The following is a 15,868-nucleotide window of genomic DNA, read 5'->3' on the forward strand; positions in this document are numbered from 1 at the left end:
CATTCTTTGCGCATTTGACCAGTTATATATTATGGATATATATGGATCTATCTTTCGACATTAAATACTTCGATACTTATATATTAATAAAAATGTATTCATATTTATTTTACATCTATAAAATCCTAATTTATCATAAATAAAATCCCCTCAACATATTACCAAATAAAAGAAATGAGACGAAAAGACTCTTATTTTGTCAAATATTTCCCCGACGTATCCGTACGTGATGACGCAATCCGCCCACAGAACAAACCGACGCATGATCTGAGAAAAAGAAGCGCCGGCGAACAAGAGGTAAAACTCGGTTGAGAAATCTCAAATACCGTTAGATATTCTTCCTTTCCCTTTTCAATAAATTAACGACACGGAGACATAGCTAATGTCGTGACAACGTCGTAAAAGCGTTACATACCCATGGGAAACGGTTTTATTTTAAACGAGTGCTCTGAAATGAACGGTTAGCCCCGGCCGCTAACGTTTTATGGGACAAAGCATTATCTGGGCTTGTCTTATATTTCGCTCGGTACTCTGGTCTATGAAGCCGGTGTTTGAGGCTTGAATAAACGCGTATATTAATTTTATCCTCCTTGTTGAAATAAGTGTCGGTAGCACGTCTGTTATGAGGGTTATAGAGGGAAAGGCGAGGCCTGGGTGTAGATGAGCAGCTTCAGGCGGAGTGTGTTTGAAGGGCTGTGTCTCAAACCCTGCGAGCTGCCCGAGAAGAAAGACCTTTGGGCGTCAAAGGCGCATTATAATCACATTAAAACGACTTCGAATAGAATGCCGTATTGGTAGGGCAGCTTATTAGGGTTTAGGGCACGGACAAAGTGACTGACATTACTGCTGTCTCTTTCTCAGCATCTGCTAAGCTGGCTTTATACCATTACGATTTATTACAAATCCGTTCTTCTTCATAGTGTGTATCACAGTGTGGGTTCACACAGAGGCACATCTCCATGGTGCTCATTCTGTTGGATAACAGTTCTTTTGGTGACTAGAAAGACTATTTATTTCTTAAAAGCAAGAACATAGAACATAATATACATAAACCAAACGCCGTGTTCAGAGAGGAAATCTGAGATTTATTATCCGTGGTACACTCCCTTAAGAGTCATCCATGTGGTTAAATACGTCACTGCAGTGTTTGTTTCTTTATACTCTGTCAAGGTTGATGTATGATAATCGAGCATACTTTATAGTAAAATAGATATTTTGAGAGAATTAGTCTTACTAATTAGTCTTCATCAATATTAACCTAATAGTATATGCCCTGGTTTCAGCTCTATTATTTCCAGTCTAGGTCAGCACATGGTTCCTCATGATGTCTGGTTTATCTCTTGCTTTATTCTAGGACATGGCTGTGAACGTACATTCCACTTCAGTGACTAGCGACAATCTGAGTCGCCATGACATGCTCGCGTGGATCAACGAGTCTCTACAGATGAACTTTACCAAGATCGAGCTTTTATGTTCAGGTAAGTTATAATTTATGCTGCTTTATAGTATAAAATGCAACAGCTGGGTTCTGGAAGTAAAAAAAAGTCAACTGGTTTTTATTTTTTAAATTTAAGGAAATTGCTGGTTGGCTTGCTTTATGGCTTGTATCGCTTTAACAATGTCTTTTAAAAAAAAAAATCTTATTAGAAAATGAAAAAGTATTTCCAGAGCCAATGCTTCTAATAATATGCACGTTATGGTAATGGGCATGTTTTGGAGTAATAGAAGCACATTTCTTTTGTAATCTGATTTTCTTTACAGGTGCAGCCTACTGCCAGTTCATGGACATGCTGTTTCCAGGCTGCATACCTTTGAAGAAAGTTAAATTTGGTGCAAAGTTAGAGCATGAATACATTCACAATTTTAAGATATTGCAGGCCGCCTTCAAGAGGATGGGTGTTGACAAAGTGAGTTGCTTAATTTCCCCCCCCTCAAGGTTATCCACACAAGTAGTGTTTGTCTGATCAAGTTGATGAAAAAAAACAAGAGTTTTGAGAGACTTTTTAGAGATTTAGCAACAAGCCACTTATCATTTTATCACAAAAATCATATTCACTAGAGTATGCCTTCATTATTGGAGAATACTATTTGAGTGTGTTTTCCCCTTCAGATTATCCCCGTTGACAAGTTGGTGAAGGGCAAATTTCAAGACAATTTTGAATTTGTTCAATGGTTTAAGAAGTTCTTTGATGCTAACTATGATGGAAAGGACTATGACCCAGTGGAAGCGCGACAGGGCCAGGACACCATGCCTGCACCCAACCCCTCCATGCCTGCCCTCAGCAAGCCCAGGAAGATCATGAATGCAGGTGGGTTACATTGCACCGATTGTTTGCACCTTGTAGTTTGATCTCAGAATTTAGGATTAAACATTGATTTTTATGTTTTATACATCTGCCCAAAATGCATTCAAAAGTTTGGGTTCAATAATATAGATTTTGTCTGTTTGTTTTTTAAGAAATTAAAGGGATAGTTCTCCTGAAAATGAAAGTTTGCACTTAATTTGCATGCCATTCAGGAACAGTAAAGAAGACTTTCAGCTGAAAGCGAGGTCCTTGGTGATTTCAGTAAATGCAAGTCAATAGCTACTGTCACTTTAAAATGTAAAAAAAAAAAGCGTATCGGGCAGCACAGAATTAAGATTTATGGCTCCTTGCTATATATTAAGGTCTTATAAAGCAAAACGATCAGTCTGTGCAAGAAACCCAACATTATTTACATCATTATTACCTGTAAATCATAGCCTCAGGCAAGCAGGAGCAAACTCTCAGAGCTGTTTGTGCAGGAGCAAACTCTGTTAGCTGATGCTTTATTTGTTTACAACAGAGCATACCTGTTGTTCATCATAATGGTACTTTTGCTTATCCCTAAAAATCCCTTTAAAATCTTACTGAGCTTAAAATCTTGAATGTTTGTGTATTTTATACTCTATTTTCCCATTTTATTGATACCCAGCAGGCATTACATTGTTCCTGTGCACTTACTTGAATTCTTCAGTAAGATATACATGAACTGATCGTTCTGTTCTTTCCATCGGTTTGACTTGCCTAAAACATCATCTGTGTTCATTGGCTTACTGCAGTCCATCAGTCTTCTTCTGTTAAGACTGCCACGCCAGCTGCTGCTGTAATTGGTATGAAGATGTGTCTTGGGTTTTGGGGCTTTAAAATGTCTTCAGTGTCTGTAGGGGATTCAAAAGGTGGAACACTTTGAATATAGTTGCTACACTTCAGTTTATGGAGCAGTTTCAGTCTGGTCCCGTTTCTTCTGATACATCTCACGCTTTAGTTTCAAGTTTCAATTTATTTATATAACACCTATTAAACAGCTGACCAAAGTGCTGTACAGAGATTTAAAAATAGTAAATGAATATAAAAATCAGCATAGCTTAACAATCTCAGTTTACGATCTGCTCGCTGAAGTCTAGTCAGTATAGACAATGAGAGGAGTCAGCTATAGAAATACACATGTAATAAGATTGCTGTCGCTGTAGAAGTTGACCCTGTTGCAGTCGTTCTAGTATATTGGATGTTTAAATGATTTTTAAAAGCCACAACGTTGGTTTTAAGTGTGAACTAACCCACCCACATGGAAGGTGCTAGACTGAAACTCCTCGGGGAAGGGAACCTGTGACGAGTCTGATATGATTTTAGACTGGTCATGGTTATGTTTATAGACCGGCATAAAAGCAGCATGAAATGGTCTTCACAACCCATCTTGCTTTCATAATCTGATATGTTTCCAAATTAAACTGCATATTCAAGGAGAAAAACAGGGTGTGCTTGACTTAACTCATTGAGAATTGATTAAATTGTTTAAAAAAGTGAGCATCGCCAAACCAGAAGTAAATGGGTCCATTTTGATTTCATGTTGATTTCATTGCCAGCTTGTTGCTTTCACTTCACTGCAGTAAAATACTTTCTTTTCCATGCACTTCAGTGCATTTCAATAAAAGGTCCAGTGATGTTCTGTTATACACTGTCAGAATGTTATTAACTACTTATCAATATTTCCTGTATTTCAGGCTAATTTTTTGGTCTCTTACTACTTATTGCTTATTCCCAACAGCACCACAGAGAGCAGTGGTTGCAAAGGTGACACCCAAGATGGTGCCTAGCTCTGCGCGGAGACCTGGTGCTGGCGGTGATGACGAAAGGGCGGAGCTTATTCAAGAGGTTTGTTATTAAATTGTAATAAGGTGTGGCCACAGTATTTGTGAGCAAAATCAAGTTGTTTAAATAGGAATCCATGCAATCAGGAATTGTGCAGGGGGAAAAGATTTCCCCTGTGGAAAAAAGGATACTCTATTTAATAGCATGAAATTGAAACTTGGTCTTTAAAGATTGTCTAGTGTCTGTACTATTTCTCTCCAGAAGTTGAGCAATTACATGTAATACTTGTATAAACTAGATTTTCGGGTATCTTTTAACCCCATCATTGGCACTTGTCAACATGCATACAGTGAAAGTAGGAAATTTTGTCATCAGCACAGTACTTTGGGCTTTATGACTAAACTGTTTATTTGGTGACTTTCAGTTAAACCTCTTGAAGTCTACTATCCAGGACATGGAGAAGGAGCGGGACTTTTACTTTGGCAAACTGAGGAACATTGAGCTGATCTGTCAAGAGAAGGATGGTGAAGGAGACCCCACCCTGCAGAGGATTGTGGATATTCTCTATGCCACAGACGTGAGTCAAACACAGCTACAGTCTTACCAAAGAGGAACATTGAGGAACGTCTCAACATACACCATATTAGTGATTAACAGTGTTCCCACACTTATTGACCAATCAATTCCATGACCTTTTCATATATGGTGTAATTTTAGACTTAACCCAAAAATGAAAATTCTTTCACCCTCATGCCATTCCAAACTCACATTTATCTTGAATATAAATTAAGATATTTTCATCAAACATGAGTGATTTCTGCCACCTTACTGAAAGTCAATTCCACCAAAACTTGGATTCTTCTATATAAAGACATTGTCAAAGTAAGAATCAAGCAGATTAAGTCTTCTGAAGAGGCATGTTCGTTTTATGTGATGAATTTAAGTTAATTTGCTTTTTCACACAGAGCTCATCAAATATGATAAAGCAAAGCATAATCCTAATGCAGCCTCATTAGTTCTTGGATGTAGGGCAAGCATCTTTAAGCTTCTGTTTGCCATTTTAGATGTGCTTAATGACTTCTACCAGTCTCCTTGTGAACTTTTAGGCGGCAAAGTTTCACTGAAATTGACTTTTTAATGGAGGGACAGAAATCTTTAAGGATTCATTAGATAAATCTCCATTTGTGGTTAAAAGACAAATAAAAACCAAATGGGTTTGGGACAATATAATGATGACAATTTTCATTTTAAGGTGAACAGTCCCTTTAAACTGATCGTATTGGTGAATTGATCTATTAGTAGTCAGTTGTGATTTGTTTCATGATTGAAAGCCACCGGTGTCAATGGTAAAGCTGTAAATAAGTGGAAACGTGAGTAGACATGTTGCAGATCCACATTAGACGGTCTTGTTGATAAATTTACTGAACTTGTAAACACTGGCTGACTAGTGGTTCACACACTGCTGTTCTGGTGAATGTTTCCTGGCTAACAACATCTGCTGTGGAAAACTGGAACAATCTTTAAATGGCAAGACTTTTCTTATCGGTTGACTCAGTCTGTCTCTCTCTGTCTCTTTCTCTCTGGGTTGCTGTCTCAGGAGGGATTTGTCATACCAGACGCTGAGTCAGAGGACCAGGAGGAGTTCTAATGCTCGTGATTTGCTGCAGTTTTACCCTCCTCTCACCTTTTTCATTCCTGTCCTCTCCGCACAGTCACTACCCCGCCATCCACACATCATATTACGCATCTGGACTTTTCCCAAACAAACTTCATACTGAACCCCATCGCATCTGCTAAAGCATGCACAGACACACTTAATGTTGAAAGAACTGTTTTAATGCCCTCAGACCTCTGGCTGCCACGATACTCCATATCTCTCTCCGATGAACAGTGCGTTTCCTGTCTGTACTATATGATCTAACATTGCTTTCCTCTTTCAGCAACTTCAGACACCTGCAAATGTATTTATCTAATTTTAAATGTCTCTGAAACGTCTTGGACACATTCTCTGTAGTGATTGATAGGTGGCGTCTCCCCCTCACTGCTGTGTTACATATCTGTGATCACGTCTTATTCAGAACCGTACCTTACTGACACAAAACCCAGGGACGGAATGATAACCGTGCATAAGTTCATTTCAAAAAGCCTCTCTCTTCCTAGTTTCTAGTCATTGGTGCTTGCTTTAGCATAAGGCAGGTAGCAGTCACCAGCGCTCCAGTCTATCCTCAGTGACTGTGCCTTATACAGACTGTCTGGAGTTCTCTCTTTGTTTTATGGATATTGTGAAGCATCGTTTTCGAGTCGACGCATGTAGTAACACTCAGTCGTGCGCTTCGGCCTACAGGATGCTGATGTACTGTGGCGCCACGGTTGCACGAGTTTAAATATTTTATTATAATTTTATTGCTTTCATTTTAAATAATTATATGTATGAAGTTAGTAGCCACTACGTTGGTGGACTCAGCCAAAATTTGAGTTACAAGAAGGCAAACACTGCCCATTTTCTACCTGTTTTTACTGCCTTATATTTAATGCGTCTTTCCGTCCTGTCATTCGCAGGCAGATGTTTGTAATTCAAGTTATTAGTTTTAAATTGAATTTTTTTTATCTTTTAATTATTTTTGTTGAAGTAGTAGTAGCAGCAGCAGCAGCAGAATGTTTATTTCAGACATAAATCTTTAAAATACACAAGAACATTAAATCTTTTTTTGTTTAATTTTCAAATATTGCACTCTTTCAAGACCATTCCCCACAAAAGCATGTCAAGCTGATGATACAAATGCAAAAACACTAAAATAGCAACTAAATAAGCTTTTTAGAGGAACGTTTTACTTCTCGCTCCTTTTCTAAAAGCCTGAGTTCTGAATTTGATCTCTACGAGTTACCTTTTCAGGCAATGCTTGTTCACTTCATTTGTTTTTTTTTGTCGATTCAACACAATTCGGACTTTAGATCACTGTGCCAGCTCTGACTTTCAACGACGTGTAGCTTCATTGTTTGCATGTGCACTGGTCATTCTCAATCACTATGAATTTTTCTGTGTGTAGTTCTCAATGTTGAATTTTTACATCAATAGCGCATGCAAAAACCGGCAATCAGAGTTGTTATTGGTGCTATACTTTGACCCTTAAAAACTTGCCTGTTTGTGCTAGAAAAGCCTTTTTGCTGGATGTTTTGGTTCACTGGATTAGAAATATTGCTGCGGTTGGGTGAATATAACAGTGCTGGGTCTGTTCTAAGTAGGAGACAATAGGAAATCAAGTGACACTCACATTTCTGGGCTTGCATTGACAAATATCCCATTGTAATTTCACATAAGCCGAACTGCTAAATATTGGCACAAGGTGGATGCAAGTAAAAATGTGGACGGAAGTAGTTTGGAAGCTGGTAATGTCTGTTAAAGGCAGTGATTGACCCTTCCTCCCTTTCTTTCAATGCTCTGTGGCCTTTAAGAACAATCTGTAGCGAAGGTACTCAGTACATTGTGGGCCCCGCACCACGACCAAACTGTCTCTCTCCCTGTTTTCGTACTTTCAGGCTGTTAAGAGATCCACATTTTTAACTGAAGTCCATTTCTTACAATAAAACCGTATTTACATGTCTTTCTGTTGGTGTCTTCATTTCTGGTGATTACAGTTTTCCACATTTTTCAACAATAGTAAAGATATCTGAACTGGAATGATTCAAGTATGGCATGTTTGGAAAAAATATAAAATAACTCCTTTTAAATGTTGCTTGAGTCTGTACACTGGACATGTTGCTTTTCCCTGTATACCTTGGTTACATGCTCTACTGTTTTCAAATTGATGAAATCGCTGATTCATTGTTCTTGTTGAGCTCTTAACAGTCTAGGTATAGTCTCGCGTAGCCAGACCTTCAGACTGACGGCTGAAGGTTTGGAGTTAATGGCAGCTTTCATTGGCCAAGGCCCGCCCATGAAGCCATTTGACTGACATGTCAAACAACCAATCACAATTCATTTCGCTTCAGCGGCACGTTCCAGGGTGTGTAAATGTCACCACAATAACAAACTAGTCTGTAAAACTCTGGGACATATTTTAATGATTATATACCACAAATATGAACTATTTCACATACTTTTGAAAATCCAGCGTTTAGTTGATCCTGGTAAGCGCTCGTCGTCACAGTTGTAACAGTGGCGCCCCCAGAAAATTTTAATAGGGGTGGACAGATGAGGCCACAGTAAATCTTGGGGTGGCACACAAAAAAAAGAAAAGAATAATAATAAGGGTTTTGTAATATTAAAATAAAACAAAATCTGTGATTTCTGGTATTTTTTTTACCTTTTTTTAAGCTTTTTTTTTTTCTAAAATTGTGCACCATCTTTTAAGTCAAATACTTGCATTTGGGCTGTTACCAATCAAATGCAATCAGTATCAACAAAATTTATATTTGCAATGCAGAGAAAACAGAAGCTGCATCTGAAGTGCCATTTAGATGTTTTTACACACTGTTTTATACAGCTCTGTGGGACATGGAATACTTTAACCTGCAGTTACAGATGAATAAATTGTGTTTTGATATTTTAAATGTAAAACATTGAAAACTGATGTTTGAAATGATTTAAAAAATGATAAGGTACCTTAAATGTGAAATTAAAACCGCCAGTAGATGGCAGCGAGTCACTGTTACAATAGATTGCAGTAGAACCGAATCATTTAAACGGTTGATTCATTCAGGAACGAAACACTATCATGTTGCTCAAAACAGTGGCTGTGTTTGGAATGATTTTTGAGTGAGGGAATATGTTGTCTAAAAGGTAAGTCTCTTGATATTAACTTCTTGTTTTTATTGAACTGTTGTATAAAATCAATATCACATTTGTAATTATGCTGACTTTTGGAGAAAAACGTCACTCTTTGTGTGATAGTAACTATATGAAATTATATAGATCTATAATGTTCTGTCCCATATATTGACAAATTTGATCATTCTAAATTTCAATTTAGAATTTCCAGTGAAAGAACGCACTATAAATGATTATGAGCACTAGTCTAGAACATCACATGTACATGCACAATCTGTGTTTTGATTGGACGGGGGAGGGGGAGGGTTGAAGGGCAGCTACTCTGGTGGCACCAATCTGCAATCTTTTTTCAAACCTTGCAAACCTTTTTTCACTTCTTAAACTATTGTGAATTTACATTCTGCATTTAAATTAATAGTACCCACTGCAAATCATCCTAGGGGTGGCCACAGGGGTGGCCAGAGTTTATCTAACATCTTGTCTATACATGTGTATATATATATAACATAACAATTAAAATAATGAAAGGCCTTGTTAAATCACTAACTTAAGTATATTTTTATAGCTTTTTTTTGTAATCTCCGTAATGATGGTTCTTTAGATATCTAATTCCTTAAGTACCACAGAAAAAAAGAGGTTTCTGATTGTTGAATTTACACAAGGAATTTGCTGAACCACAGACAACGTCAGAGGTGTCTTACCTGGGCTAAGGAGAAGAAGAACTGGACTGTTGCCCAGTGGTCCAAAGTCTTCTTTTCAGATGAGAGCAAGTTTTGTATTTCATTTGGAAACCAGGGTCCAAGAGTCTGGAAGAAGGGTGGAGAAGCTCATAGCCCAAGTTGCTTGAAGTCTAGTGTTAAGTTTCCACAGTCTGAGATGATTTGGGGTGCAATGTCATCTGCTGGTGTTGGTCCATTGTGTTTTTAGAAAACCAAAGTCACTGCAACCGTTTACCAAGACATTTTGGAGCACTTCATGCTTCCTTCTGCTGACCAGCTTTTTGAAGATGCTGATTTCATTTTCCAGCAGGATTTGGCACCTGCCCACACTGCCAAAAGACCCAAAAGTTGGTTAAATGACCATGGTGCCTGTGTGCTTGACTGGCCAGCAAACTCACCAGACCTGAACCCCAGAGAGAATCTATGGGCTATTGTCAAGAGGAAAAGGAGAAAAAAAGACATGTTTTTATTTTTCATCCTATTAAATATTGTAATTTGTTGAGATTGTGATTTGGTGGGTTTTTGTTAAATGTGAGCCAAAATCATCACAATTATAAGAACCAAAAACTTAAACTACTTCAGTCTGTGTGCACTGAATTTAATACACAAGTTTCGAAATTTGAGTTGAATGACTGAAATTAATTGTATTGCCCCTGTATATCTTCAAAGATTCGGTTAAAAATGCTTAGCAGGGTAACATTTGTGCAGTATCTTAAATGAAATTTCTTACATTTTATTTGGAATGAGATATTTAACTTCAATTAATATTTCCAATAAACTGAGACCAACAGAAAATAGCACTTGGTTTACTAACAGTTTTTATTTTTTTATTATTATAAACGTATAGCCTTATTATTATTAATATTTTTGCTAGATGAAAAACTAGTTCTGCCACAGAAAGTGTCAGCAGGGTGAAATAAAGAAGCATGTTTGGAGTGTGAAGACCTCTACATAAAGACACAACACACCACGTGCATCAGACGTTTAGTGATCGGTCCGTGGCCGTGACGTTTACTCTGAGGCTGACACTACAGTCTAGGACACATATGAGCACTAGGAGTGATCAATGCTGTTGTGAACATGCTCTGCTAGGAGCTGCTTTAACGCAGTCATTAGTTGAGGAGGTTTGGGAGAGCTGGTCCATTATTAAAGAGTGTGTGGGAGATTCCTGCTCTTCCTCTCAACTGTAGTGACTGTGTGTGTGTGTGTGTGTGAGATACAGTAGAGTACCACGGGCTAAAGGCCCCTTTTGATATTATTTTCTTCTAAACCACTAGATGGCACAAAACCGTTGCGTAACACTTTCTGTGGTGTCCATAATAGAGATAATCCCCGTTTAGAATGAAACCATCATATTTAATAACATGATATTAATCATATCATATAATCAAATATAATTTTTTTTGTTACTAATGTTAATATATATTCAATTATTATTGGATCTCCTCCAGTACTTTCAGAATAATTACATATTAAAATTACTTTTTTTATATTAACATATTTTGATGACAGTATATTTTTTGAACAAAAATGAATTCTCTTATTTTTCTAAATAAGCAGAAAATATTACAAACCTTGCTAAAGTGATTGTTTTGAAGAAGTATAAATTTAGACATTATAAAAAAAAATAAAAATAATAAAAACATGATTTCATCGGAAGTATTTGAATCAGTACCATGTGCCCTTTACCTAGTGTGTGGGGTAAAAGGCCCCTCATGCCACCTCATACATTTGTAAGATTATTAAACAAAATAAACAACTTGGAACGATTTATCTTCATACTAAATCTTTTGCTCCATTAATGTCCAAATATTGCAGATTATTTTTAGTATTTAATTTAATTTATATTAGAATATAAATATTTCTATTTTATATTATTTCAGCTTTATAAATATGAAACAAATATTTTCAGTGGTTTTAGTAAATCACAACATAGGTTCAGTGTGGACAGTTTTATATTTATCCAGTTGTGCTTTTGGTTTTGAGAGAGTACCTGTATTTTCGCTGTATATTTAACACCCTTGTGTGTGATAACTGTTATAAGTGATTTCACCTGCTGCAGTCGTTGTCCTGTTCAGTTGAGTCTCTGTCTCTCACTTCTGTTACACAGCTGCTGAAAGTCTGCTGTTTATCAGAAAGACTTGCTGTTATTTCCAGACACTTTGGGTTTTCTGTCTTCCATCTTTTTTTACTTGTCTGTCAGTGCTTTGTCAGAGCCACTGGACACGAGAGCTTATTTATCTCGCTTCAGTTACAGAGGTCACAAAACACCTGAGGCCTTTCCTCAAAAAGACAGACAGATCTTAAACTTGCAATGAGATGTACTTTTAATATACAACATATTAATTACAGCGCATGTGGCAAATAGGTTTGCATACTTGAGCTAAAGAAAGAGGCTTGAACTAGAAATGCAAACAGTAAAATGTTGTGTTTTTAAAGTAAACTGGTGTGAGTGTGTGTGTGTGTGTGTGTGTGTGTGAGAGAGAGATCAGGATTCAGGAAAGATTTTATGGCTAATTCAGTACTCAAATGTTATATCTAAGCTGTACATTGTCTAGTTTACCACCTTACCCTATTAGTCAATCATTTTATTATTTCATTTATGTGTTTATTAGTTAATGTTGGTTAATGCATTGATAATATTAACACATACAACCTTTGACTTTGATAATATATTAGTAAATGGTGACATTAACAAATTAATGTTAATTAATGTTAACAAATGGAACCTCGTTGTAAAGTGTCACCATTATCCTTGGTTTAAACAGGCCTTCTTTTTCTTTTTTCCTTCACTGTGTTACCAGCGTAATACTTTGTGGTACAGATCATCAGGAGCTCCAGTGATGCTGTGATTCAATGAGAGTGCAGGATGAAAAGAGTTAGCCGTTTTTATTTATTATTATTAATTTATGCATTACACCACTAACAAAAGACTTCCTCTCAGACACCAAAGAGCTGTAGCCCTTCAACATTATCATCTTGTGTCTGAAAACACCAATCACTCACTAATGCTAATCACTTTGTTAGGTGTGTGCATGCTAGTGGAAATCCGTGTTTATCACATGTCTGGTGCGTGTTCCGTGTAAGATATACACTCTTACATCATCATAAGCGCTGTAGTAGAGTGTCGTCTGTCTGGCTGAAATGCTTCACTGCTCACCTCCGGCTCTTTGTTCCTCATCCACAGTTAGTGCTCTGAATTTCTCCTTTCATTCAGACTGAACTTCAAAGCATGTGATCTGTACAAAACTGGAGGAAGAGCAAGAGGAAACACTGTTTTGTTCAAATCAGTGTGAAAGATGCTTCAAACCTGTATGAACTTGCCATCCAGTCAGACAATAATCCACAATAACCTCTGAGAGAGATGCCAGTACAATAAAACTAGATATGAACTATATGCCTGTAGGCCATATATATATATATATTTTTCTGCTCTTTATTGTTAGTGCTGGTGGATGTGTAGCGCAGGATATCTGTCTCTTTCTCTGTATTAATGCGGAGGTGGTGGGATCCTGCTGTAATTATTTACGTGTGGATTGAGGGGTCTGCACGTCGAGCAAGAGGTGTGTTTGTGAAGGAGGAGGCACAATTTTGTCTCTTTCACATCAGCATGCTCCTCACTATCTCATAATCTATTATTGGTGTTTGTTAAAACTCACATAGAAAACACAGCTGAAATAAATCTCATAGACTAATTAGAAATCAGAATATCATAGCGGCTTAGTGCCTTTCCACTAGAGTAAAAACAATACAAGTTCTAGTTATAAATATATAATTAAGCATAGTTATGAATATATTATATAATGAAAATAATGATATAAAAATATCATAATTAATAATATAATATAATAATGTATTAATATGACTATATATCAAATTACATAATTTCTCATATTTAAGAATCTATATCTCACAATTGCCATGTGTTTGCAACTTTATCTCATAGTGACTTCATATCTTAATTTACCTATTTCTCACAGCTGAGACTATTTCTCGTAAAAATGAAGACAATTATGAGAAATGAGATCACATCATTATATCACATTGTTATTATGAGAAATAAAATCCAATTATATAATGTTATATTTATTGGAACTGAAAAGTAGAGACTTAATATCTCAATTGGGTTGTGACTCTCATAATTGTGATTTGATTTCTCATGTCTTCTTATCTCTTCATTTCTCATGATCATCTTCATATCTGCAACTTTCTAAATTACGAAGTCAACATTGTGACTTTTCTCAAAATTGTCTTTGTCTCATAATTGCAACTTTATATCTCATATTAGTATTTTCATATCTCAATTATATAATAATGTGTAAATGTGACTTCAGCTTGTAATTATAATTATAATTATAATTGAGACTTTATATCATATTTCTTATAAACTTTAGCTTACAGATGCTGGTTTTATTTTTCACTCTAAGGCAAAAACTTCCTGTCCTATTAATTTGATTTAGGCCAATAATCTAAAAAAGCACACACAATAAAGAGTTTTGCATGGTCAAGAATCACTGAAAATGCAGTTTTCTCCATCTCTCATGTGCACACAAGCATTGATTTGGCTCGGCCTGAACAGAGCAGCTTGGACAGGAGAAAAAGAACTAAGAACCACAGTTCCACAGAAACAACGGGTAAGATCAGACCTGTCTGGTCACGTCTGTGTGTGAAGTATATGAAGATGCCACATCAAAACTGTGTTTTAGACACAACACGGCTTCCTCTGAACTTATCTAGGTCTGGACATCCTGCCTTTTCATGTTCCACCGAAAAAAATCAAGTCATACAAGTCTGAAATGACATGAGGATGATTAAATGATGACAGAGTTTTCATTTTGACCAAATTATTATAGCTTATTATTCTGCAGCAAATAAAAATGAACTTCCTGGACTGTATATGAGTGTGAATAATTGTGTGTGTGTGTGTGTGTGTGTGTGTTGCTGCTCACTATTACAAATGTTACTCTTCTGTTGTAACCTTTCATTTATACTGCACTGATTGGAAACTTTTTAACCTTTGCAAAAAAATGTATTGTGTTGCAATAAAATATCCTTTTAAAGTATCAGTAGGCTTTGAGAGTTTTTTAAGGACGTAGATTAAGATAAAGCCCATCCATAAGCAGCCCATCTACAGTAGACCTATATTATTGAAACAAACAAGATGATCTTTCTATTAGATGAGCTATTTGTAAAACTACAAAAAAAAGCCTTCCAAAAACTGGTAAAATACTTTAGATTTATGTTGTATTTATGTCCACTCTATACACATTCATTCATACATACTTTATTAGTTACACCTGTTCAATTGCTTTGTAACACAAATAGCTAATCAGCCAATCACATGGCAGTATCTCAATCAGGGGCGCTGCACAAGATCCCGGGCCCTATGCAGAGGCAGTCCTAATGACCCCCCCCCCCCCCCCCCCCCAAAAAAAATATATTACAGACCTTTAAAGGGCCCTCTCTTTCTTTGGGGCCCTGGTAATCAGTACTGGTTTTACCCCCAGTCCGACGCCCCTGATCTCAATGCATTTGGGCATCTAGATGTGTTGAAGACACGCTGAAGTTCAAACCGAACATCAGAACGGGGAAGAAAGGGGATTTAAGTGACTTTGAACGTGGAATGGTTGTTGGTACCAGACGAGCTGGTCTGAGTATTTCAAAAATTGCTGATCTACTGGGATTTTCACGTACAACCATCTCTAGGGTTTACAGAGAATAGTTTGAAAAAGAGAAGATATCCAGAGAGTGGCAGTTGTGTGGAAGAAAATGCCTTGTTGATGTCAGAGAAGAATAGGGAGACTAGTTAGAGATGATAGAAAGGCAACAGTAACTCACATAACCACTCATTACAACCAAGGTATGCAGAAAACCATCTCTGAACACACAACACATCGAACCCTGAAGCAGATGAGCTACAGCAGCAGAAAACAACACCGGGTGTCGTTCCTGTCAGCTATGAACAGGAAACAGAGGCTACAATTCACACAGGCTCACCAAAACTGGAAAATAGAAGATTGGAAAAACTTTACCTGGTCTGATGAGTCTCGATTTCCACTGCAACATTCAGATGGTAGGGTCAGAATTTGGCATAAAGAACATGAAAGCATGGATCCATCCTGCCTTGTCTCAGTGGTTCAGGCTGGTGGTGGTGGTGTATGTTGTGGGGGATATTTTCTTGGCACACTTTGGGCCCTTTAGTACCAACTGAGCATTGTTTAAACACAACAACCTGAGTATTGTTTCTGACCATATCCATCTCTTTATGA

General features: G+C 37.0%; 1 protein-coding gene across 2 annotated transcripts; it reads left to right on the forward strand.

Moving 5' to 3' along the window:
- Positions 1-183: 183 nt before the first annotated feature.
- Positions 184-7,714, forward strand: LOC132129701 (microtubule-associated protein RP/EB family member 1-like). 2 transcript variants are annotated; one of them, XM_059541373.1, is made up of 8 exons: positions 184-297; positions 1,355-1,478; positions 1,762-1,907; positions 2,111-2,309; positions 3,083-3,133; positions 4,069-4,175; positions 4,537-4,689; positions 5,710-7,714. In XM_059541373.1, the coding sequence occupies exons 2-8, from the start codon at positions 1,358-1,360 to the stop codon at positions 5,758-5,760; spliced, it is 828 nt and encodes a 275-aa protein (XP_059397356.1). In that variant the 5' UTR covers positions 184-297; positions 1,355-1,357; the 3' UTR covers positions 5,761-7,714. The 2 variants fall into 2 exon arrangements, with proteins under 2 accessions (XP_059397356.1, XP_059397357.1); XM_059541374.1 differs by lacking the exon at positions 3,083-3,133.
- Positions 7,715-15,868: the final 8,154 nt, after the last annotated feature.

The sequence above is a fragment of the Carassius carassius genome, chromosome 46 (genome assembly GCF_963082965.1).
Source record: "Carassius carassius chromosome 46, fCarCar2.1, whole genome shotgun sequence".
NCBI classification, from domain to species: Eukaryota; Metazoa; Chordata; class Actinopteri; order Cypriniformes; family Cyprinidae; genus Carassius; species Carassius carassius.